The sequence below is a fragment of the Ascidiella aspersa genome, chromosome 3 (assembly GCF_963924565.1).
Source record: "Ascidiella aspersa chromosome 3, kaAscAspe10.2, whole genome shotgun sequence".
In the NCBI taxonomy this organism is placed as follows: Eukaryota; Metazoa; Chordata; class Ascidiacea; order Phlebobranchia; family Ascidiidae; genus Ascidiella; species Ascidiella aspersa.
Window position 1 is genome coordinate 33354828 of NC_139449.1, and position 24980 is coordinate 33379807.

Genomic DNA, 24980 nt, shown 5'->3' on the forward strand with positions numbered 1-24980 from the left:
CTTTCTAGTTGTTTTAAAAAAACAGCTTCAAGTTGAGGGAAAGTTTAATTCGTGATACTGAGTACATCGGGCTTGTATAACGTACCGCTTATGACGCAAGACATTTTTGATGAAAAATCTAACATGAAGTTGAGGTAAACATAATTGTAGTCAAATAAACGTAGAAACATACACAAAATAGTGGCAAAAGCCCAGCATTTTTATTTTATTTATGTTAGATTTATTGCAATCAGACTGAGTAGGGAATAAGTACATTAAAATGCCTCATTTGTGCAATCTAATTAATATTTAAATCTGAAATTGCGGAAAAATAATTTTAGAAAATTGCGGAAAAATAATTTTAGAATTGAGTAAATACTACTGTACCATGTTTAAACCATGAATAAAGCTAAACAACTAAACTAATATAATTAGGCAAATTTATCACATAAATCAGAATTTATTAGACTTTTTTTTCAAAATGGAATTATGTCAAATTCGAAGGCAATAAAGGCCGGAGGACATAAAGCAGAAATGCGCCAAACTGGTTTGCGTTTCAAGAAAGAAATCAACAAATCAAAATAAGAATCTTTCGTTTTTTTTTCAGCCTTTTTGCTGGGTGGGAGTCAAGAAAGAGGCCAGGGCACACATAAGAGCAGACATAACTAACAGGAGGATCGATACATCAACGTAATCTCCTTCATCTTCCACTTGTTCTTGTTCTTCTTTTCCTTCTTCTGCAAATTCATTTGCGTACAGCTCGTCGTCCTCGTTGTACACGACCTCATCCAAGGCTGTTAAAAAGTGCCGTTTTTTTAAAACGAAGAAGACCTCTTGGCTCGTAGGGTAGATTTATTTGAAAAGGTTGGAAGGAGGGTGATTTTAAAAGTTTTAACAAAAATACTTAATTTTAATCCAAGTTATTTGACACCATGATCTAATTACAGTCAAGTCATTTGAAAACAGTGACTTAGGTGCACTTAGATCAAGTCACTGAGGTCGTTATAACATAAGTTTGTCAACTAGAGGCGCCTAAAAAGTTTAAAGGGGTCACCACTGCTTTGAAAACTAACAAATTTTATTAATGTTGGGCAACAATTACTGAATAGAATAGTTCTTTATTATTGGAATTTAAATACGAGATTGCATTGAAAGTCAGCTAAAATAGTAGGCTATGGATAAATTTAAGCATGGGATACCAAAATTATTATTTTGGGGTCATTGTTAATGTGTAATAATGTTGTGTTAAAGAGAGACTGTGTTGTAAACAAGTCATTTCGAATTCAAAGTCATTTGTGAAATACCTTGTTTAAGTCAAGTTTAAAACAAAATCAGGTCAATTCCCAGTCCAAGTCATCAGAAGTCCCTGTCTAGTCCCTGTTACGTTTTATGAGCAAGAAGTCAAATACAAAATACCCCCCCAAAAAAACAACTTGTAGCAACCAATTGTTTCAAATGCAAAACTCGAACTAAATAGCTCAATTTCAAAAATAATGTTGAATGAAAACACTTATTTTTAATCCAAGTAATTTGACTCAATGACTAAAGTCCAAGTCAAGTCTTTAAGTCAAGTCAAGTAATTTCACCACAACGACTTAAGTCAAGTCAAGTCATTTAAAAACAGTGACTCAAGTGCACTTAAATTAAGGTAAGTAATTGACTTAAGTCATTACAACACTGAACAGAGATGAATGAATTTACCTTTCGGTGTGTCCCAGTTCAAAAGACAGGTGAGACCGTCACTGCTTAGTGCCAGATGATCGGGACAGAAACAAGATGCGGCGCCCTCACGGTCGGAACAAACGTGCGAGCAACCTCCGTTATCCTGAAGATGGTAAGTTCATAAGATGTTATTCCTAGCAGAGTTGGATCAATTACAATTCAGCCTTTCTTAACCTGGGGCAAATTTACCCCAGGGGGTAAATTGTCTCGTTTTAGGGGTTAATGAGCTATCAATCAAAATATCCACACCAGCTGACAGGACAGAAAAAGTGTCAGCTGTTTGGGGTAAATCTGATATTCATCATTGTTAAAAAAGGGTAAAACATACAAAAAAGGTTAAGAACCCATGAATTACCGTAATTCAGTTCAATTTAAATTACGATTACAATTACAATTACTCCCATAAATGTTTCAATTACATTACAATTACATTAAAAACCATAATTAATTACATCAATTACAATTATAAATTAGGTTTTCTATTGATGCTGAAATATGGAAAACAGTTTATGTCTCATTGCTTTTAAAGAAAAAAAGTAGGACATTATTCAAACTTCAATTTTCTCAATATTAATGTATTGAGCCAAAATTGTAGCAAATTACCATTACAGTGACACAGAATGAAAATACCTCGATTACATTACAATAACAATTACATTAAAAACTGCAATTAATTAGTTACAATTACAAATTACTAATGATCCAACTCTGATTCCTAGTGATGCGGTTCAGACGAAGAAGTCACTATCTTTTATTCGGCTTAACTAAAGGTTAAATTAAATAAGATTTCGCAGAGTGAATTGACTTGGGTAATTGGCAGAGGCGTATCTAGGATATTTGTTTGGGGAGGCCATAAATTTGCTTTATGAAATGACGTCGCAAGTTACGTCATAAAGTTACGTCAAAATGTGACGTATTTTATATTATGTAATATGACGGAAAACACTTGAGGAGAAAAAAAACACTTTTGTATAAACTAATATGGCGGAAAACGCGTTTAATGTGCAAAAATGTCTTATTATAGTTAACTGACCCAATTTTTCGTTTAAGAAGGCGATGAGACGCACGGCGCTTTGGGACAAGCCGATTTAACAAAAAGGCATATTATAAACATAATGTGCATTCAGCGCGAAATTTTTTGTAGTTAAAATGGACAAAAATATCGTTTAGGGCAGCGATTCCCAAACTGTGTGCCGCGGCATACTAGTGTTCCTCGAGAGATTATCAAGTGTGCCGCGAAACTTTTTGTACTTCGGAAAAAAGAGGAAACGTAATGAAAAAACAAACATAAGTAAATGAAATTATTTACTGGACGGCCGATTTTTTTTAGGGCTATGTAGCCTCAGTATAGCCTAATAACTAATAGGGTACTACTTGTACGGGCTTGAGGCACTCTGTTTCTGTTTATGTAATTATTGACAAATCATAAAAAACACCCCATTGAAGCAATCTGTTAAGAATTGAAATTGAAATGAAGAATTCGACAAAAATAGAAGAAAGACGTTAATTGTCAGCAATACGTCATCAAACAGCTCGAAATAAACTTACGTATTGACAGGATCGCGCTGGATTTACTTGAATATTGCCAACTTGAACTTGGACAAGTGTTTCACCTTTTCTCAGCACTTGTCGCTTCTTGCGTTTCATGCAGACCTGAAACGAGGAGGTTTTTAACTTAAGTTATGAAAACACTCATTGAAAGTAGAGACCAATGCCAAGCGGTGATATCGATAATCGTCCGACACTTGGATGGTATCGGTGCCGATCCGATACTAAATTAAAATAGGAAATTCCAGCCATGATTTGCGATCTAACAATGGGATTTTATAAATCTTTGAAGGTAAACTTATGAAAAATTAAATTATGTTAACAAAAAACTGAACTCCTCTACTAAAGACTCTACTAAAAACCAACTCTACCAAAAACTTATTAATGACTGACTGTGACTGAGACAGGAAAGTCTAAAGAATATTTGCACCCATTTGAAGTCATTGTCGTCATTTACGTGTAAGGGCGAGAAGATATCTTCATTTTTTACATATTCAGTCTGTCTCCTTAAGTCTAAAGGAAATTTGATCTATATCTGAAAAAATACTACCTTTGAACCTTGTTAATGTCAACTACATTGCTTGTTTAGGCATAATAATGGCGTTTGCTTTTGGAACGGATCGCAACAATATTTGTCTAAAATATTGGGTATCGGTATTGGATTAACCTGTCAAGTATCGGATCGATGCGCGATATTTCGGGCAAAAAGTATCGAGTTCTATCCGATACCTTTGACGTCATTAATATTTCTAGATAATTAAACTGTAAAAAGGTTGTAAAAATATGCAATACTAATGATTTATGTGCTTGTTAATTGATACTTTACGCCTTTTCTTCAATATCTTTACCCCAAATTGAGTCACTGATGTAAAAAGAGTTAGATTGTAAACAAGTCATTTCGAACTAATCGGTTGAAAAGCAGGTTCTACTATATTTTACAAAATCAGTACCGAAAAGCAACACCACATTGGTAAAAATAAATCTTTCTCTGATAAAACCTCAAAACATAGTTTTACAGCCGTAAACCCTCAAATATATAAGCAAAAATATAGCATTCGGACAAATCATTTAAATAAGGAAATATGACTTTTATTTAGGGGTTTCTGTTTAACTTACCGCTGGTGCAGTGCAATTAGTGATCTCGGTGTCACATATAATGACGTCACAAATGACCATCACGTTTTCCTGAAGCAGACTGGGATCGTCGGCAAAAAGAAACGAGTTGAACTTAAAAGTGGACCGGGCTCCAACCCGGTCATTCACGATAGTGACCCCAGGAGTCGCACATCTGTGAAATCATTGATGTCTCAATCAATCAATCAATCAATCAATCAATCAATCAATCAATCAATCAATCAATCAATCAATCAATCAATCAATCAATCAATCAATCAATCAATCAATCAATCAATCAATCAATCAATCAATCAATCAATCAATCAATCAATCAATCAATCAATCAATCAATCAATCAATCAATCAATCAATCAATCAATCAATCAATCAATCAATCAATCAATCAATCAATCAATCAATCAATCAATCAATCAATCAATCAATCAATCAATCAATCAATCAATCAATCAATCAATCAATCAATCAATCAATCAATCAATCAATCAATCAATCAATCAATCAATCAATCAATCAATCAATCAATCAATCAATCAATCAATCAATCAATCAATCAATCAATCAATCAATCAATCAATCAATCAATCAATCAATCAATCAATCAATCAATCAATCAATCAATCAATCAATCAATCAATCAATCAATCAATCAATCAATCAATCAATCAATCAATCAATCAATCAATCAATCAATCAATCAATCAATCAATCAATCAATCAATCAATCAATCAATCAATCAATCAATCAATCAATCAATCAAAAAAGAAACGAGTTGAAAGAACTCACCCCAAACTGATCAGATCTAAAAAGTTGCAGTAGCACGGTGTCAAGGCGGTGCAGTGAACGAGCTGCGAAATAAAATACTTGCGGTGAGCAAATGGCAGTGTTTTGTCCGCGAGGGTAAATTTTCCTCGATTGTTGGTAGTATATTAACATAAATAATCGTCAGAGGTAAATTTTTTAACTACAACTTCAAAATATCACAATATATTTTCTTCATTAATATTCTGCCTATGATTCGCTTAATGTCGATAAAAAAAGTAGAAAAAAAAATTGCAAAATATTTAAAAGATTTATAAAAAATCGACAAAATATTTCGAATCTTGCCAACTATTGGCAGTCAATACAGTTATACAACTCTTCATAAAACCTTTGATGAGCCCCTGCTTTAGAACAATCATACGGCGGTATTTTTTAATAATGAGTATAGCGACGGGTATCCTATCGGATATACCCAAATTTCTAGTTAGTATTATTTATACTCGCGTTTGCTCGAACCCTTAACCCTTTAGAGGCGTTAAGCAAAATCAGTTAATCAGTCTAGGGTTTGTTATGCAAGCTAGACCAGATTAGTGAAATATCACAACATCGGGCATACCGGGACTGTCGCTTTACCAACCGAACTATATAACAGGCAAGCTATAAGAAGGAGCAGGTCAAGATACAACCATAGCACCATTGACCATTGCATTCTGCGTTCTGTCCAATCTCGGCCATACCGTGACTGTCGCTTTTCCAATTGAACTATATAGGCAAGCTAAGAATTTAGAGCAAGTACAACAATACAACCGTAGCCTACTGAATTTTGTCCAACCTTGGCCATACCGGGACCGTAACGCAAGCTAAGAATGGAGCACGACAAGGAACAACCACAAAACTGTTGGCTACTTCATTCTGTCCAATCTCGGCCATACCAGGACCGTCGCTTTACCAACCAAACTATAGGCAAGCTAAGGAGGAGGCAAGTCAAGAAATAACCATTGCACCTTTGTGCATCCTGACCGTAAAACTAGCCTGTGGTGAGGTTCGAACTCACGTCTCGGTTATACCGGGAACGTCGCTCTACCAACTGAGCTACACAGGCTCAGTGGCGAGCGAGCCGAGGAACAACCATAGAACCGTTGCCTACTGTACTCTGTCCAAACCTGCAGAATGAACTTTTCCGGGTCGACGTCGGCCACTTGTAATCCGACGTACACCGGCTCGGGAACTGACACTGAAATGTTGCTGACCGGGACGGAGAAGGTTTCGTCTTCAAAGAGGAAAGCGGACACCGAGAAACCGCCGTAAAAGTAACTGGGGTAGAGGTCTAGAACCCTGCGGCAAAAAAAGAATTAATATTCAAGCCCGGTCAGTGGTAGGTTTGGTTAACTTTTGGCACAATTGTTATTGCATTTTGTTTTTAATTTCATTTCGCTTTACCACATTGAGATAGATTTTCACGCACTGACTGACTTGACTTGACTTAAGCCTTTTGGACAAATGACTTGAGTTTAAATATAGGGTTTTCATTAAGCATATCTTATAAAATTGGGTTATTTATCTGTTTTAAACATAAATCCATTTGCTTGCTATATATATGTTGCTTTGGTCTATTTTTACGTGAGTTATTGCTCATAATAATCGGACGAATTTACCAATTTGAATAATTTACCATTAGCATTTCAATTTTTCGACAAAGAGTAACTTTCAAGTGACTTGTTCTAATTATGAGTTGACTTGGCCAGTTGTTTTACAAATAACTCGACTGGGACTTAAATCATTTTAAAATAACCTGTTTACAACACTGGCGATTACCTCCTGAAGGGTTCGATTGCTGTGTTGTTTGGAATCATCTCGAACTTGTTGGTGATATTGCACACAAGGGACACTTCCACTACCTCGATGCGTTTAATCACGTCAGCGTTGCTTCCTGTTCCGAAGAAGGCTTCCAAGTAAAGATCGTAGCTGTACGCGAAGGCATAGCCCTCGTCCTATAAAATCGTATACTGTACATCAGAGGTGGTTGAAATTATATTTCCATGCGTCAACAGATTTTACTTAAGATGTGATGGTTTTAAGAAGATAAGTATAATAACTTATAACTATAAGATATATAATAAATTGTTCTTCCGGCAAAATTTTATTAAAGAAAAACTGAAGCCTCGTTTTTCGTATTGTTCGGTAATAATCGGGTGTTTATTTCGTTTTTCGCGCCTAGTGCTTTGGAACGTGGTCCATTATTGTTTTTCTTTTACTGTTTGTCTGGTATATATATGTATTTTTCGCCTATCGTTGAAATTATATTGCCCTGAAGAAGATTACCCGAATATATGCGATCAAAACGTCGGCCATTTTTGCCGGAGGAACAATTTTACAAGTTAAACAATGTCTAGCAGCAACAGCATATCCATAACTATATAATATGTAATGTGTGCATATTATGTTATTGCTTGACAAAAGAGCAAGCGATAGAAATCATTAAATGTGTTGAAGTTACATAAATTCTTGTTGTACCTTGTTTTAGAAATCGTGTATTATTAATATATTTTTCTATCAGGAATGCCTTTTGTTGTATTATACAGGATATATATACTATAGGGTTGTCTGCTACTTTTTACCGATACCGATAAGCGACATTTTGGACAAAAAGTACCGCGATCCTATCCGATAGCAAATGACAGCATTAATATGCGCGAACTACAAATGCTTTTTTTTCTAGGTTATTTGGCAAAAAATTGTCCCGGGTCCGACTCTGGAGCCCTGGCTTCAACAAACCAGTCTCTATTGCGCACCAAATTTGTGACGTCATATTGAAAACAGTATGCCCCCCCCCAAAAAAGAAGTCACGGACCTGCCTCTTGACCACCTATTTCACGTACCTGACCCATGGCGCCGCAACCTGCTATTGGATTAATGGTGAAAAACTGTCCGTCGTCCATAAAACAGGCGTCCCCAGTTGTACCTATTCGTGCGTTTTGGATGTCGATGCCTTGAAGGGCGCAGTGGTTCACGCTGAAAACGTTAAAATCGCTATAAATGTTGACATATAGATATCAAAAAATAACAAGTAGAACCAGTTGTGTATCTAAACATTATTTTCCCGTTGGCAAGAAAGTCTAAAAACCTGAACAGAGGAAGACTTTGGAGCCTAATGGTTGGAGGTTGTAGTGAGACGTAATAAGAATATCAAAGCCCATACAGAAGTAGGGATCATTTTGGACGTTTCGAATAACTCTTTATTCATTTTTCCAAGTCCGTAAAAAAGATACGTCCTCTCGCGTTTTGGCAAGCTTGCGAACGGTACTGTCCAGCTTGCGTAGAGTGCTTGTCTTTTCTCCATGGTGGCTGACAATAAACTTTGGAGAATAATGGTTGAAGGTTGTAGTAAGACGTAATAAGAATAACAAAGCTCATACAGAATTAGGAAGCATTTTGAACTTTTAGAATAACTCTTTATTATTCGAAACGTTCAAAATAATACCTACTTCTGTAGAGGAAGACTTGTTTCACTCCCGACAAAACTTCCGGCCGGATCCCATCGCCAGAAATAATAGTTACGGTCTGCCGACCACCGTACAACGCAAAGTTTCGCGTTGCCTTGACTTTTTACCACTTTGTGCAGCGGTTAAAAACTGTCATGAAAACCACTTGGAGAACTGGCTTATTCGCTCGCGTGCCATACAGCATAAACTGGTGAACAAATCATTGGTGGCATCGTTAATATCGCTCTGGTTACAGTAACTTTCGCTTGGAACTTTTGACATGCACTGTGGTGCGTTGCTATAGTTCTATTCCAAAATGGCCGATATTTTAGCCACGTGCGGATTTGATTCGGTTAAATTTGCGAGAGTGAATTAAAGTGCAACTGTTGCACACAAAACAGCGAAAATTACAGGAAAAATTGGAATCGAAAATCTTTTTAATATAACCAAAATAAATAAAACTAAAATGCAGTTAAGGCAAAATTATACACCTAAAAATATATTTTGTTTACAAAATCTATCGATCCATACTAGCCTTTAATTCTACACATGCACTGGAAATCCAATCCAACCATTTAATAACAGATACTTTGTCATTAAGAAAGCCTAACCAACAAAGTAGAGTTTGTCATGGCGAGAAAAATAATCCCGCATATTTTTGCATTGCTTATAAAGTATATTTTCTCGCCGAATAGTTGGCATTTTCTTAAAAGTACAAAATGTGCTCTGCCTGGGTTTATAGATAACATTTTTTAAGCCTGAAACAGCTCACAAAGAAAAGGTGTAAAATATTCCTCTACGAGAGTTAGTAGATTAAAATGGTTGATAACTGCTACTATAAATAGGCTTTCAAAATGAAAAAACATTCGGGCGTGGAGCTAGACTGACTTTAGTGTGGGCTAAAAATAAATATGTGTCTCTATACCAATGGTCGGCAACCTTTTACCAATCTTGGGCCAAAGTTAAAAGCAGAACAATGTCGGCAGCCACTAATTTTAATTGACAATTTTGTTGTTAAAAAGTTTATTTTGTTGCATTTTAAAGAGGTATTACAAAGTTTCGAGGGACTCCATCAATCGAACCTTCAAGCTTTTTATATTTTGCTTTGTAATTTTAATATGGCTGAACACTCGGTATCATTTTCATCTTTAAAATACACAATGACCTATAGTGCGAAGCACATGTTCGTAGTTGGTGAAACCACAATTAATTATAAAGAGGGTTCTTCCGACAATAATTTATTCTGTACCGACGTTTCGATAACCTATCCAGGTAATCTTCATCAGGGCATATAAACTTGTAACCTTGCAGAGGTATATATACAGTGAAGAAAAGGTTACAAGTTTATATGCCCTGATGAAGATTACCTGGATAGGTTATCGAAACGTCGGTACAGAATAAATTATTGTCGGAAGAACCCTCTTTATAATTAATATAATGCCTGGCAGCAACAGTATATTCATTGAAACCACAATTGTTGATACTGATAGTTTCAGGTTATGCACGGCGACTTTAGGCCGTAAAGATAACCTCAAAACGTAAATACACCGGATGTTAATCTATTCATTGTACTCCGAGCGTTCGGTGTTATTCACCCTGAAGAAGGCGATTTAAATAGTTGGTCCAAACGCTGGTTAATAATTACAATTACCGAAGGATTTGTTTTTGATTATCATTACACTTAGTGTAAAACCCTTATTTGCGCGAAACGCGAAAGTCATTTACATTTACGTAGTTAAAATACCCCCAAAATATGGGAAATGGCCTCGTATCTATTTGTAAAAGAGGTTGCGGACCGAATGATTTAGATCAGGGTTTTTTAAACTGGGGTCCATGGACCCCTTAGGGGTTCGTGAACCACTTTTAGGGGGACCGTGAAAGCCTAAATGAAATATTACTTATTATTTAAGAAGTAATCAATTTATCAAAGAAAAGAGTTTATTTAAAAATAAAACAGTTCTGCACTAAATGTATTTAGACTGCATTTCACTTTCCAATTTTTGGACCGAAATCAGCAAATTTATGAGGTCTATCTGTACTGTGACCTAAATTTATGACGTCGTTTTTGAAACCGTTTTGTGTAAAGTGGTCAACGCGAGGCAAAACAAAATTTAGGGGTTCGCGTTAGAAAAAGTTTAAGAAACCCTGATTTAGATAGACGGGCAGTAGATTGTCGACCTTGCTTACTTTAGTCAATTCGGGCAAAAAACGATAAAACGAAACCAGAGTAGAACTATAAAAACGCCTAAGAAAATAGGATCGCAAAAAGTGCAGCCAGTTTTAAAAAAACTGCCTGCTTAAGCTCGTACACAAAACAAACTCACGAGACAGAAGCAGCAGCCATCCCGCACACCAAGTTCACACCAAGGTAGTCCCTGTACACGTCGTTGGAGTTTGTAGAGTTGCCCAGACTAACCGGTGGGTCCATGGTGGGACAGGCTAAAAAGAAAAATGACCGATTGAGCTGCAGCCTTTAAAAATAAATTGCGTTTGTTAATGTTAGCGAAAGTAAACTATAAACGGTTCTTAAGCTTTTCGAGTTTTCCAAAATTGTCTCGTAATCTGGGAATAATATGTTAAGTAACCACAAAGACCAAGTGTATTTATTGTTGCTTTTGCTGTAGAATAGTCTGCAGTATACAGCCAGGGTTTTTACAATAATATAACCAACGCAAGATATAAAGGTTATCAGCTTTTCTCAGTGGGTCCTTTCTTTTGCCGTCCCCCCGGTTTAAGAACCCCTGGTCTAAGACGAATATTTATTAAATATTTTTTTTAATCTAGATATTTTTCCTTTAAAGTGCCAGTGATTCTTAAACTGTGTGTCCAGATGTTAATAAGTCTGCGACTTTTTGGGTAACTTCGGAAAATATATTGTTGGTGTTCTAAAGAAAAGGATACGAAACTAGAATAGGCATTTACCAAATGCCAAAATGTACAGTGTGGCCTTAAGCTAAATAAGTTTAAGAACCTTTGCTGCACGGAACACTTGCTATTTTGTAGGCCCAACGGTTTAAAGCCAGGCTTTCCAAATCAGAAGGAATCAGTTATACACAAAGGGTATCTATAATAGTTAAATTTTCACATCCTTGCGATATGCAAAAAGTAATGCGCAACTTAGCCCTATAAGTTGCATATTTCTCTAACAAATACGCGCCAAAGCAGCTAGCAAGAAATGTTTTGTTTAACACACATAAAGAATCGCGAAAAGTTGTCGCAAACCTAAAAGTTTCGCAGACTTTAAAAGGGATCGCAGATTAATATATAGTTTTAGGAAGCCCTGGTTTGGAGTATTACTTTTTTTTCACGTAACACGCAAAGCTAAGTGACGGAGACCTAAAAGCTCACGTATAGCTAAGTTAAGTGACCGTACATAATTTCTGGCAGACGAAGTGTCGCTGTTCCTGGCACGCGTCCATGAACCAGGCCGACGTGCTACAGCCCTCTATGATCGAGCAGTCACGGAAATCGACGTAAGCGCATGGTTCGGCCGACGGCTGTCCCGGCGCCCAGTCGAAAAAGCTCAGGTTGGTCTCGTTTTGATTCTGTATATCGTCTCCGGTGCAGTTCTGGTCTGCGAAACACGAAGTGGCGAAATTGGCGCCCAGAAACGGCCCTGGAGTGTTGGTCTGGCAGGTCACGGTGTGTAGGGGGTTGTTGCAGTCGATGAAAAAGCCAGGGTCTACGAGCCAGGCGTTAAGGGTGGAGATAGCGCCGCTTCTGTAAGCACCAAACCAATACTGGCGAGCGTTCGTGCGTCCCACTGTGTCGAGCAGAAACTGCTGCACACTTGGAGCATCAATCTCTGCCAGTTTCCCGCCGTATCGATTGCAGTAAAGGAAGGCCTCGAATGAAGTGGTCTTCGAGAGGCTGAAAAGGTAGATGGAGCCGTCGAACTCCACCTCTGCGAAGAAAAACGACGCCAGGCTGAAAATGCGGTGCTTTGCTGTTTGAATTTCGCTTTTGTCAAGTTATTTTGCCGGGCGAAAAATTCGCCGTGAATTTCTGACGACTGTATGACATATAAAAGTCGCCGCATTTGAAGGCTGTAAACGCCAGAAAAGGTTCTTTGCTGAAATTTTGACGACAAAAACAAGGCACTGAAAAATCGATTTCGTTTTTGGATTTTCAACATGAGAATAATGTTATAAAGTGGCCGAGTACAAATAAAGTAGTTTATTCGATTTTTGCGACAAAATTAGGATCTGCAATATACATGATACTTACAATTTCAATATGTCTAGTATAAAATAAATTAAAATATTGACCTACCAATTCCACCAACGTTTCCGGTCGATGGTTCTGAAACGAAATTACACTTTGTTCAATTAAGCACAGCATTTATAATATCAAAGCCCATATACAGAGTATCATTTTGAACGTTTCGAATACCTCTTTAAAGTGAAATAAAGAGTTATTCGAAACGTTTAAAATGCTATACCTACTTCTGTATGGGCTTTGATATTCTTACTACGTCTTACTACAACCTTCAACCATTATCATAATATTTATTGAAAACGTTAACAACATGTTACCTACTATAAAGATAATGTTAGCATACATTTAAAATGTATTTCGTATTTTTACATTTCTAAATTATGTTAGATTTTGTTTCTACTTAATCTAAATAGAAGTAAAACTTACTTGGTTGTCCCAACGAGTACTGTGCTGTACACAACACAACTAAGAGTACAAGAAGCAAATTGGATTCCATTTTAACCTAACTTAAACTAATATCCAGTTGAGGTAAAATGTAACACACCTAAAAATAGCTTCTGTTTATGAAAACGTGAATCCATTAGAGTATTTTCCCCGTTTTAAATGGTCATTTTGTGACAAAGACAACTTAACTTTTGCTAATTAGTCTAATTTCCGCAGATAGAAAATCAAACGACAATATTGTCAACATATACTACCCGGTATTCACATCCCATTTCCAAATTTCACCCAAGAGATAATACTTCGATGAATGCCTGTTATAACGAGATCTGCGTTGTAACGCAAATGTCAAGACAGGATATAGTGACTCAACATAATAAACCATCGCTAGCAGAACAATAGACCAAGCGGCCTGGAATATATACTACGGCCCTTTACGGTGTCGATGTATGTACGTTGCTATATTGCGTACTGAGCTAGAAAACATAACGAAAAGTATTATTTGGGCGTATTTAGACTGTAGTACATAAAGTCGCACATAATGTACGTGGTAATCGTGCTTGCAAATTGCTGATGTAAATATTGCAATATGCCTCAATTTCAGTAAACTAATTAAAACTTTGGAACACTATATACGGATCTGCTCATAAGTTTAATGGTGAAAATAAACAACTGATGACTGATGATGGCATGAGCATTTGCCGAAACGTTTGAACAATAAAGCATGTCGCTTTTTATGTCTATTTGGGCCGTTATTTTCACCATTAAACTAATTAAAACTATTGCTAGAAAAAAGGAAGCATAATTTTTTGGGTAACCATCAAGGCTAACGGAAAATTGTTTTCTAAAGGGATTTCCAAAATGTCTATTCGCGTACCAACATTATCTATAAATTATACAAAATAAACAATCAAAATGTAAATTCCGCGACTTATTAAAAAAACAGCAACTCAATATTAAAATATCTAAAAAATAAAAAAATGAACTATTTTTTAATTGAATATTCATAAAATTTCGAACATGGCGTAACTTGACTCTGTAAAATAGAAGTTGTGACGTCATGCTGTAGCGAACCGCTTTTGTTTACAGGTTCGGTTAAGGTTCAGGTACTTTTAAATTATTCGGTTCAGCTCCTTAAAATCTTATAAAAAACGGTTCAGGTTCGGTTACGGTTCGGAAAAAATTGACCCAAAACCGGTTCATAAAGTTCCGGTTCGACTCCCTGAAAAACTCAGATAATTGTTTGAAATATAATTTTGTTGTAAATTGTAGCGGTCCCTCTATATTCTTTACTGCACAGGGTTGATACGAAATACAATATTTGTTGTTGAAAATATTCCACCATATGCCATTCAACCTCGATTTACTGTCTGGAGTGTCTGCGCTCATCGGGTTCTGAACTTGATCAGTCTTAGCCAAATAAACCGACTCTGCCCGAGTATGACTCCGACTCAGCAGCCCTTGCTAAAAGATGAACAAGGTGAAAGTGAGAATTACACATTTCATCAACAGGACACCTGACTAAAAAACGAATACTCAATATACGCAGCGTAAAAAAATATTTTATTTAATGAAAAGACGCTATACTACGATTTCACATATAGGCATATTAGCAATATATCAACACAAGTTTTTGCCAATGGCTTGCACAGTAAAAAACATTACTATTTGATAACGCCCTGATTTTCTTCACAATCAAGCACAATAATAAACACACTGGGTGACGTAATAGCAGCAAATTGAAACTTAAATAAGAAACATGTAGAAATGCAGAGAGCGAGACACTAAAAACAGCTAAACGAAAAGCATCACCGCTTGTGTTACAAATATGAGGTTAAGTATCACAGTGAAAGGTAGCAGCGCTGAGTGACATTTAAGCGCAATGATAAAGACTTGTGTTCTAACTTGCTTGCGAGACAATTCGTAAAAAATATCACTAATATTTAGGTTACCCTGACGTTGAGGCAGGTTAAATAGAACCCTGCAAAAAATCAATAAAAAATTCGTATATTTGTGTAGATCGTAGCGGCCCCTTTATTTTCTATACTTCACACTCTATGCTATTTAACCTTTAGGATTTACTGTGTGCGGTCTTATCGGTGCTGAACTTGATTTAAAAAAAAAAAATTGCACCATATATTTAAAAATTCCACCATATTGTATGTTTCACAATCTAAGGCAACAGCAGGAGGCAAGCCGGAATAGCTATTTGGTCAGCAGCGAAATTGAAGTTGTCCAGTTAAAAGAAAAGCTTTGAACGGTGCTCTACTGCCTTTGTAGCTCTTCGTCATTTTAAGAAAACATTCCATTGGATAACGCCTGTTTTTCGACCTCGCAAGTTGTTGGTTTAATATGCCAAAATAGCTTTAGACCTAAGCAGTTACCTTCAGTCAGGGTTGCCAGATGGAAAAAATAAAAAAAAGCCAAACTCACCTAAAAAAAAGCCAAAACTACTACAAACTCTAACAAGCCTATGTTTTTCCTTAGATTAATAAAAATACAATAAATGATCATGCTTGTACATTGAATTTCTCTTTTTGTGGCAATTTTTCTCAATTTTTTGTCGCTTTTGGTAAAATTTTATTGGTATTTTATCTCTTTTTGTACATTTTTTTTGTGATAGTTTGATCTCTTCATTTCTCAGTTTGATCTCTTCCTAACATAAAACTCATGAAATTTCGGAATGAAACAAAAAAAGCCTAAAAAAGCCAAATTTCATTTGGATTTTTTTTTTAAATAAAAAATCCCAAGAGGTTAAAAAAAAGCCTAAATTTTCAAATTTGTCTTTAAAAAATCCTAACTGGCAACCCTGCCTTCAGTTGCCTTAGATCGCAAGTGATGGCTGAAATTCCTATATCATTTGGTATCGGATCGGCACCGATACCACCCTAGTATCGATACACCCGCTTGAGGTGTCGGGGGTGTCGGCTTTGATACGATATTGTCGAACACTCGACCACCGACACTTTGGCAAACGGACACCAAATACAATTTCATCAGACATCCCTATACAAAGGCGGCTGCTGTTGAAAGCATACTTGCGCCCTTCCTAGGTTTGCCTTCGCAGCGTTATGTTGGTGATCTCGGGAAAGGAGCCGAGACGAATTGGGAATCCGTAGTAGACGCTTCCTTGCGAAACGTAAATGTGAGTGTTGGCTCTTTTGTGGAGACCTTCGATGTAAGAGGAGCCGAGACGAGCCAGCCAGACTATGGGGTACATCTGGCCGCCGTGGGTGTGCCCTGGTAAAAATGGGGGTGGGTCATTCGTTGGGCAAATAGCTAGACCGGACACCCTGGGCCAGGGTTATTTTTAAGGTTTGGTTTGGGTGACCGCTAAGTAGTTTTAAGAGATCGCAAGTGTTTCATTTAAATACCAAAAAGTTGCAAGTCCAAAATTTGGGAAACCGTTTCGGTCCCCCAAAACACCTTAAAAAATCACTGCCCTGGGTCACGACTTTCTAACACACACCACAAAAACAGTAGGTTTGACGATAATGCTAGACAAGGCACTAGGGATGTGCGATATTTTTTATTTCATTGCGATAAAGATACCCGATATTTTCGAAAAAAAGTATATGCCCAAATCAAAATGGATGACAAAAACAGTAGGTTTGAGTACAATGCTAGACCGGGCACTAGGGCTTTTCGATACTAGCATTTATACCGATACCCGATATTTGACAATACAAGTATCGCGATCCGATCTGATACTAAATTACATCATTGTAACTTAATGCCTCAAAATAAGGTCTTCATGCCATTTAGGTTACCTTATTAGACAAGTTGGCTGTCAAAATTGAAGTCATTTAAAATTTGCATTTAGAGTTGATATGACAGTGCGAAACATTTAAGGCAGGGTTTCTTAAACTTTTTTTACCACGGACCCCTAACATTTTTTTGGAGCTCGCGCGGACCACGCCAGGCCAAAAAATTGAAAAAAAATGACGTCATAAATTTACGTCACAATACAAATAGACTTAAATCTTCTGATTTCGGTCCAAAAATGTGAAAGTGAAAAGTCTTATTACAGTCAGTGTAAAGCCGTTCTATGTTTAATTAAATTGTTCTCCTTGATAAATTTATTTACTTCTAAAACATACACTAATATTTCAATTAGGCGTTGATGGACCCCCTAAAACTAGTTCACGGACCCCCAAGGGGTCCATGGACCCCAGTTTAAGAACCCCTGATTTAAGCTTACCTGATAAGACAAGCTGAATGTCGTATTTTGAGTCGGCGGCGGCCACAGCGGCTTTCGGTTGATGAGCGACCAAAATAGCTGCATGTGACGAATCGCATCCCGCGTAAGCTTTGTCCAAGTCCATTCCGTGACCCTCGTATCTGGCATTTACAGAAGCAAGACTTCAATATTTCCGGTTTACTCACTTCTCGGTATGTGTTTTTTACAAATAGCATACAAACAGCATATTAATTTTTTTACACTTTTTCCATAAAAAATATGTCGGCATGAGATTTGTCAGAGAGAAGTCATAATACACGTAGCCTAAGAAACCTTCTGTTTTCAGGGCGAACTCAGGCACAATATTTTTTTTAGGTTATTTTCTTTGAAAATTCATTACATTTGTTATAAATTTTACGCTAAGATTTCAGTAAGGCCTTTATGAACTAGTTCGTAGCACTTAAGTTTAAATAAAGTCATTTATCCAACTGACTTAAGTCAAGTCATTTTGCCCAAAATACTTAATCAAGTTTATCTAACAGTGACTTCATGACAACAGTCATGACAACACTTTTCGCTAGTGTATAGTCGCTTATAGTTATAAATACATTATTTCATCGACAAATGCTTACAACGCAGATGCAGCATTTTTCTGGGTTTTGATAATATTGTCTGACTAAACTTGTTATGAAAACTTCAGTGTTATGAAAACAATACTTTGAAAAACCCATGATGGTGGTTTAATAACTTTCTACAGTATGTTTTGAATGCAAGTGGTAAAGTAATGTAGGTAAGCACCTTATTTGGTTGGCTTGGATGTCATCAGTTCCAAGAAGGCAAAACCAGGAGTCTTCATCTGGTCCAGTGTAGATCTTTTTATTTGAATTATGCAGAATATGGAAACCTTCACAAAAAGCAGTTAGATTACCAAAGTCCAAAAGTATCCAAAAACTGTTTTAAGTCAGCAACTTAAAAAAAAAACTCAAAGTTTAAAAACCCGAGGAAAACCAAGATCAGACCTTTTTAAAAAGAATACATATTTGGTATATTTGGCAACTCTGTTAAGTTAAGTAAATGAGTATACCATGTATACTGTACATTGCAAAAACTACAAATACATTTGCTATGTATTTACTTTGAAGCAGAAACCTGCTGCTGATGGTTTTGGATTCCATAAAGATACAACCTTTTATTTAAGTCATATCAAAGTTCCTTCTCATCAAACATTTATGAATAGTAGACAAAAATTATGGAATCTTAACCATAGAAATTTTATTTTCAATGCAAAAAGCTACTGTGTTAATAGTTTAAAATTGAGTAATCACACAGGTAAGGTGTTTGAAAGAAACATTCATAAAAATTATGATTCGTTTTTATCTTACCATACTCTTGTAGCAACTGCAACCAGTTTTCAACATCCCCGGTATAGTACTCATGATTTCCTAACCAACATAAATATCACAAAATAAAGTTCATTCTAAGAATAATTGGTATAAGCCAGGGGTTCTTAAATTTTTTTTACTGCGGACGCTTAAAATTTTGTTTGGCTTCACATGGACCACTGTAGGCAAGAAAAAATACAAATAAATTTAATAAATTAGTTGATTTCAGTCCTTAAAATGTGAAAGTGAAATGGAGTCTAAATACAAGTGCAAAACCGTATTATTTTTATTTAAACTGATTAAACTGTTTTCTTTGAAAAATTGATTACTTTTGAATATAACTGATATTTAAAATAGGCCTTCATGGACTCCCTAAAACTAATTCACAGACCCCCAAGGGGTCCATGGACCCCAGTTTAAGAACTACTGGTATAAGCTTTACAGTTATAAAAAATGTATTTTATATATATATATATAAAGCAGGTTTTTACTGGGGTCCATTAACCCCTTGGGGGTATGTTGACTAGTTTTGGAGCTCCATCAATACCTAATTGATATTGTAAGGTATAATTTAAATATGGAATAATTTTTTTAAAGAAAATAGATTGAATAAAAAAATGCTTTTGCCCCTTCTCCATGAATGTACTTAGACTGATTTTTAGTTTAATGTTTGCACAGGTATTCAACTAAAACAGCAGGCTTTTTTCCAAAAAAAGTCACAATCTCCAATATAAAATGTGAAGACTTAATAGAACGGAAAAACTTTGAAAAAAATAACTGCTAGATCTATATAACAAACAGCTACCTGTGACAAAGTATTTTCCGTGCTTGGCTCTCAGCTGCTTTAAAGTTGAAGCCGCTTCACCCATTTCCGCCACAGTAGCGTCTGTCAAATCCCCAGCAAGGATAAGTATGTCTAAAGGGAAACAAACATCAAGTTTATATGTTAAAATTGTCATTATCAAAGAGAAAAAATGAAGGGAATAGCTGATTGGGTTGGATCTTTCCTGAGGAAAATAAAAAAAAATTGAATAGATTTTAGTAAACAATTGTCTGTTCAGAAAAAATGCCAATAAATTGTGTATTTCCTGAAAAATTATTGTTCAATGAGGAATGATTTAAAGCAGCAGTCATTCAACCTTTTACACGACGAACCCGATTTGCTTACTTAAAACAATTGTCGAGCTCACACATTTTTAAAATAAGAAAAATTTAACAAATCAGAGAAAAAACATTTAAGGTACAAATAAATAAAAAGGATGCGATACAAGTAATAAAATCTAATCAGAACCAATTTAAAAGATGTTAAGTGGCCACTTTGAAATTTACTTGCTCCAGTTTTACAAATCACAACCACTGGTTTAGAGCTCAGTGCTCCTCAACCTTATTTGGTTTGGTGCACCCTTAAAGTTGTTGTGACGAACTCACGCACGCTGTTTACTTGAAAGCTAAACTGAGGCAAAAAACAATTTGGAAAATCATTATGCATATCAATATCCACATGTCAATTAAGCCGATCGGAGCTGCCAAAGTTTTACACACTGTCGGTGAGAGTTTGATTATGGCTGCAGGCTACTTGCGAGTACTATTGCATGTCATTAAACAGCATTTAAACTTTACACAAAAAACAGAAATAGAACTTGCATCCTGACAACCATGCAGAAAAGAAAGACTTCATGTCTAAGAAAGTTAGTTCCCAATGATTACAGCACCAATGTCTCATAGAAATCGGTAATTGCTGGCAAATACGATGTAACATTTATAATAATTCATTTAAACTTTGTAATGCACCCTTGACCCTTATATCTATACCTTTTTGTACAGGTAAAACCCATGCATTTTTTTTTTTTGGTGCACCTAGCACACCAGTTAAAAAGCACTGGTTTAGAGTGTTTCCATGAACTTGACTTTACATGACTACATCATCCAAATATTTGTTTTTTTGGTTTGAAACTTACCAGCATCAATGTTCTTTGTTATCTGCACAACCCTGTTTAGAAGAGTGTAGCCAGCGGAAGGGCCGAGATGAATATCACAAATCATGGCTATTTTCACTTGATCGGACGGCAGTTTTGCAATCGGTATATCAACACTGTAACAACAGTAGCCAAAGAATTAGATGTTACACCAACCTTTTACAAAACCAGGATATATAAATGTAAATGTACCATCAAAGTTTATTGCATAATATAAAGGGTAACATACTTAAGGAAAAAAATTACAGATTCTATTTTGTTTTTCAAAGACCTGTTTTTATTAGGATGACTGTTTTTAAACATGGACATAATAATTTTGTTGCATTTATCAAAACCTCAAAGCATGACTAATGGATAAATTGTGAGTAAATTTGAGCTCCTCATAAAGATTTTAAGTTGGGGGGAATTCTAAAAGGCATTAAATTAAATTTTTATATTGTCTTCTTTTACAGGACTAAACCCCTTTTACCTAACTGATATGAATATTCTATAATTGCTGCACACACACACACATATATATATATATTCAACTGTAAAATCTATAGGCCAACTTATGTATAAAAAAAGGAAGTGGTTAGTTGATCCGAATAGCTATTAAGCACTTGCACTATTATATATGCGATTATTTATTGAATTGTGTTAGGGTTCGTTTTCATTTGGGTTTAGGTGGTGAGATTTAATATTGAGTTTTGCATAATTTTAATAATTTTTTTCCGAAATCAATTTAAATTACTTTGCTAGTCAGGTAAATAGCCTCAGAAGGTGCCTAAAGGCTATTTTATGCAGTGCACACATAAGTGATTATACGTTGATTCGAAATACTTGGCTGTCCGGGTAAATAACCTTTTTGTAAAAAAATTACCTGATGATTTGTGGTTCAGCTAGAGCAGCATTGTATCCGGTGTAAGTACAAAGAGCAGTAATCAGGACAGCAGCAAAGGCCTGGCGCCGGGCTGTGAGTATTTTAACCGGTGAAATGTGATTTAAGGCGTCAGAGATCACTGTCAGGGGTGCGAGGATGCTGAAAAGAATAATAAATGCACCAAAGCAGGTCCACGATGCCATTCCGATGAAAGTTGGGTCACGAGAGATGAAGTAGTTTGTGAAGGACGCCAAATGGGCGAATGCCAAGAAAACCAAAACTGAACATTTCCACAGAACCTTCACCAAACCAGGGGTCGATTTCTTCAAAACCTTGGAGACGAGATGCAGCCAGAAAAACCTGGAGCCGATTAAAAGGACACAGTTGAGGACGATGACAAACTGAAGTCGGTAGAACTTGTATTTGAATACTGAAGGCATTACAACAAATCCGACAAACTCAAGGCCAAGAAGAGATAAAAAGCCGACCGAGATTGACAAACTTCTTGTTGAAACTAAATTTTCGGAAGGCATTTTGGTCATGAAATGTGATGAAAATGACCTTTAAAAAGAACAGAATTTTTTGTAATTTTAGAGTGCATTATCTCTCAAGGTACATATTTCTTTGAAAACAATTTTTGACTGCAATTTTAGGGCTAAATAAATTGCCTTTATCTAAATCTTCAAATTATTTAAGAGCGTTAATCTATTTTTTAACATCTGTCAAAAAAATTTGTCTAAACAGATAAGACAATGCGCTTCCTCTTCATTTGATGTCAAACTTAGCTCTCCAAACACTAGGTTGCGCTTTGTTTATTCTAATTACAGGGATATTTTAATTCTGTGTTGATGGTATTTTAAAAATTCTTAAGTTTAGGTTAAAGTAAAACTGTAGGTTTTGGTATTATCAGGAAAGGTATTTTTTGTTTTACTTCAAGTTAAAAATTCAATAAATATCTTTAACAATATACTTGGGTACACTATGCGCAGATCTGTAATGTAGCTTGATAATGAATTGCAAAGCCAGAAAGGTCGAATAGATTGACATCATCTTGATTAGGATGTTTCAAATATTAATACAAGATTGTATTATCTTCAGTTAATGCGACTGAAAAGCAATTCAGCAAATTCGTTTATAAGTGGTGCCTAAATTGACTTTGCAATTCATTATCAAGCTATATTTAAAAATATTTATGAATATTTCGTTGTTGGCGAATGTGTGCTGTCCGCTGAATGACTGAAGCAAGAACAAGGTATGTGTGGAAATGTAAGATCTTTCTTATTTTGTATGCCTATCGTCTTGTAGTTTACATCGCAAAAAATTTAACAACAAAGCTCTACAATAAAGTATTAATATGGCTGAATATTAATATTCATATACATGAAATGTAGGAACTATACGCTGCAACGTTTTTTCAATGAAAAACATACATTTATTAGCTAAATCGAAAAAAAAAGAAATTAAATAAGCAACCATAGTATACCAAGGATCAACAGGGGTGCCAGATGGCCAAAATAAAAAAGCCAAATATACTACAAACTCTAACAAGCTTAAGTTTTTCCAAAGATTAATAAAAAATGCAATAAATGGCCATGCTGGTACATTAAATTTTTCTTTTTATGGCAATTTTCTCAATCTTTTTCATTTTGGTAAATATTTTTTGACAATTTTTCATTTTTGTTAAATATTTTTCGACAATTTTTTCCTTTTTGTGGGAAAGTTTTTTTTTTCTTGTGTTAGTTTGATGTTTTTTTAACATAACACTTAAATAAAACCAAATTTCATTTGGATTTTTTAAAAAACAAAAACCAAAGAGGTTTGAAACAGCCTAAATTTTTTAATTCGGCTTTAAACAATCCTAAGCTCCGAACGAGCAAGTCAAACCCGAGGATCAACAGATGGCATTGGAACAATGCAATAACAATCATTGTTATTTTAACCAAGGTTTTTTGTAGTTTATATTATTATTTGCCACCGCTTACCATGATTTTGGCAAAACAGATTTTAACCTTTTTTGGATAGATCAACAACTTGTAAAAAAAGTTTAAATCTCTTTGTTTTCAACGAAAGGATTATAAACCCTGGTTTATACTGCCCAAGTTAAATACTATAATGCAATTTTAACAATTTTTTATTAAAAAATTATAATAAATAATTGGAAGATTTAATTTTTTTCTAACAATCGGATTTTTTTGGTTTGCGTTTAAAACGCCTGAACAAAAATTAAAAAACAAAGTTATAAGATTAAAAAAAATGTAAGGTTTACATTACTATAATTTCTTCTATGGTAAACGGCAGTAATATTTTTTTAAATCAAAACAAAGAATTTTTGGGAAATTCCCTTAATAATAAAAGCGCCGATGATAAAAGTTAAACTTTGACCTGATGAAGCACGGATGTACGAAAGCTTGTCGAGAATTCAATACAATTTGTCTTTATACAGTGCCACCTGATTCCTCTAAAAGTCAAAGGATTATTGTAATTAGTAAAAGAATAGACAGTTAAGTAAAAATAAATACAGTCCAAAAAATAAAAAAATAAACCCGAGTCCGATTTCCGCTAAATGTGCAATTTTATCGAATCAGCCTCCGACTCTACAGTCTGTATTTCACCTAATTGGTGTAACTAAAATAGGGTGGATAACTGGATATATAGCAATACAATCACAGAGTTATCACCCAAATTATCACTTCACAATACGTTGTTGGCAAATATTCTACCACATACTATTAAATCTTTATAATTTACAGTTTGCGGCCTTATCGGTTTCAAAAATTACTGTTGCGCAGTGCGCATGCGCACGTCGGGCTCGGTACTCGGGTGGTTTTCAGTAGTTTTACTCGAGTACCGAATCCGACTCCGCAGCCGTAGCTGTTCGGAATATTTAAAATTAGGGAACTAACTGATTAAAGCCACGTTGAATGGTGAGTGAATAAATACCAGCTAACTGATTAAAGCCACGTTGAATGGTGAGTGAATAAATACCCATTCGTTACATGTTAACGTCACAACGTCAAGCCATATAGAACTTAGGCAATTTTACGTCCTTGCAAAGCTGGCTCAAATTAACAAACAGAACAGTAATGCGAGGTCGGTAACCGTTAATGTGCAACGCTTATATTTTTATTTTGATAAAATCTTCGACAATTTGACCAATGTTCTTCACAAATTCTGTTCCACCGACGTCTATAGTCTCGATATAGCCGGATTGAAGTTTCACATCACAAAAAGCGGTAAAACAACAGCAAGGGTTTCAGATGATAAAACATTTCAAAGATGGTTTCGGTTTTATT

The 24980-nt window shown here is 35.5% G+C and overlaps 1 protein-coding gene across 1 annotated transcript; it reads right to left on the reverse strand.

Annotated features, from left to right (window-relative positions):
• Positions 1-582: 582 nt before the first annotated feature.
• LOC146162593 (uncharacterized) lies at positions 583-22231 on the reverse strand. The gene is made up of 20 exons (XM_083385240.1): positions 21688-22231; positions 20808-20941; positions 19655-19765; positions 18850-18909; positions 18266-18371; positions 17489-17628; positions 16347-16527; positions 15193-15268; positions 14655-14751; positions 12901-12930; positions 12002-12532; positions 10953-11067; positions 8026-8158; positions 6962-7137; positions 6310-6481; positions 5171-5232; positions 4366-4537; positions 3250-3354; positions 1681-1804; positions 583-773 (listed from the first exon to the last, which is right to left on the reverse strand). The coding sequence occupies exons 1-20, from the start codon at positions 22218-22220 to the stop codon at positions 583-585; spliced, it is 3249 nt and encodes a 1082-aa protein (XP_083241366.1). The 5' UTR covers positions 22221-22231.
• Positions 22232-24980: the final 2749 nt, after the last annotated feature.

Bases quoted from the DNA above. Each gene is read 5' to 3' on its own strand.
- LOC146162593 (XM_083385240.1), bottom strand. From the start codon at position 22,220: ATGCCTTCCGAAAATTTAGTTTCAACAAGAAGTTTGTCAATCTCGGTC. The intron at 16,528-17,488 runs GTAAGCTTAAAT...CATTTTTACCAG, and splicing joins CATTCAGCTTGTCTTATCAG to GGCACACCCACGGCGGCCAG. The intron at 4,538-5,170 runs GTGAGTTCTTTC...ATGATTTCACAG, and splicing joins TTAGATCTGATCAGTTTGGG to ATGTGCGACTCCTGGGGTCA.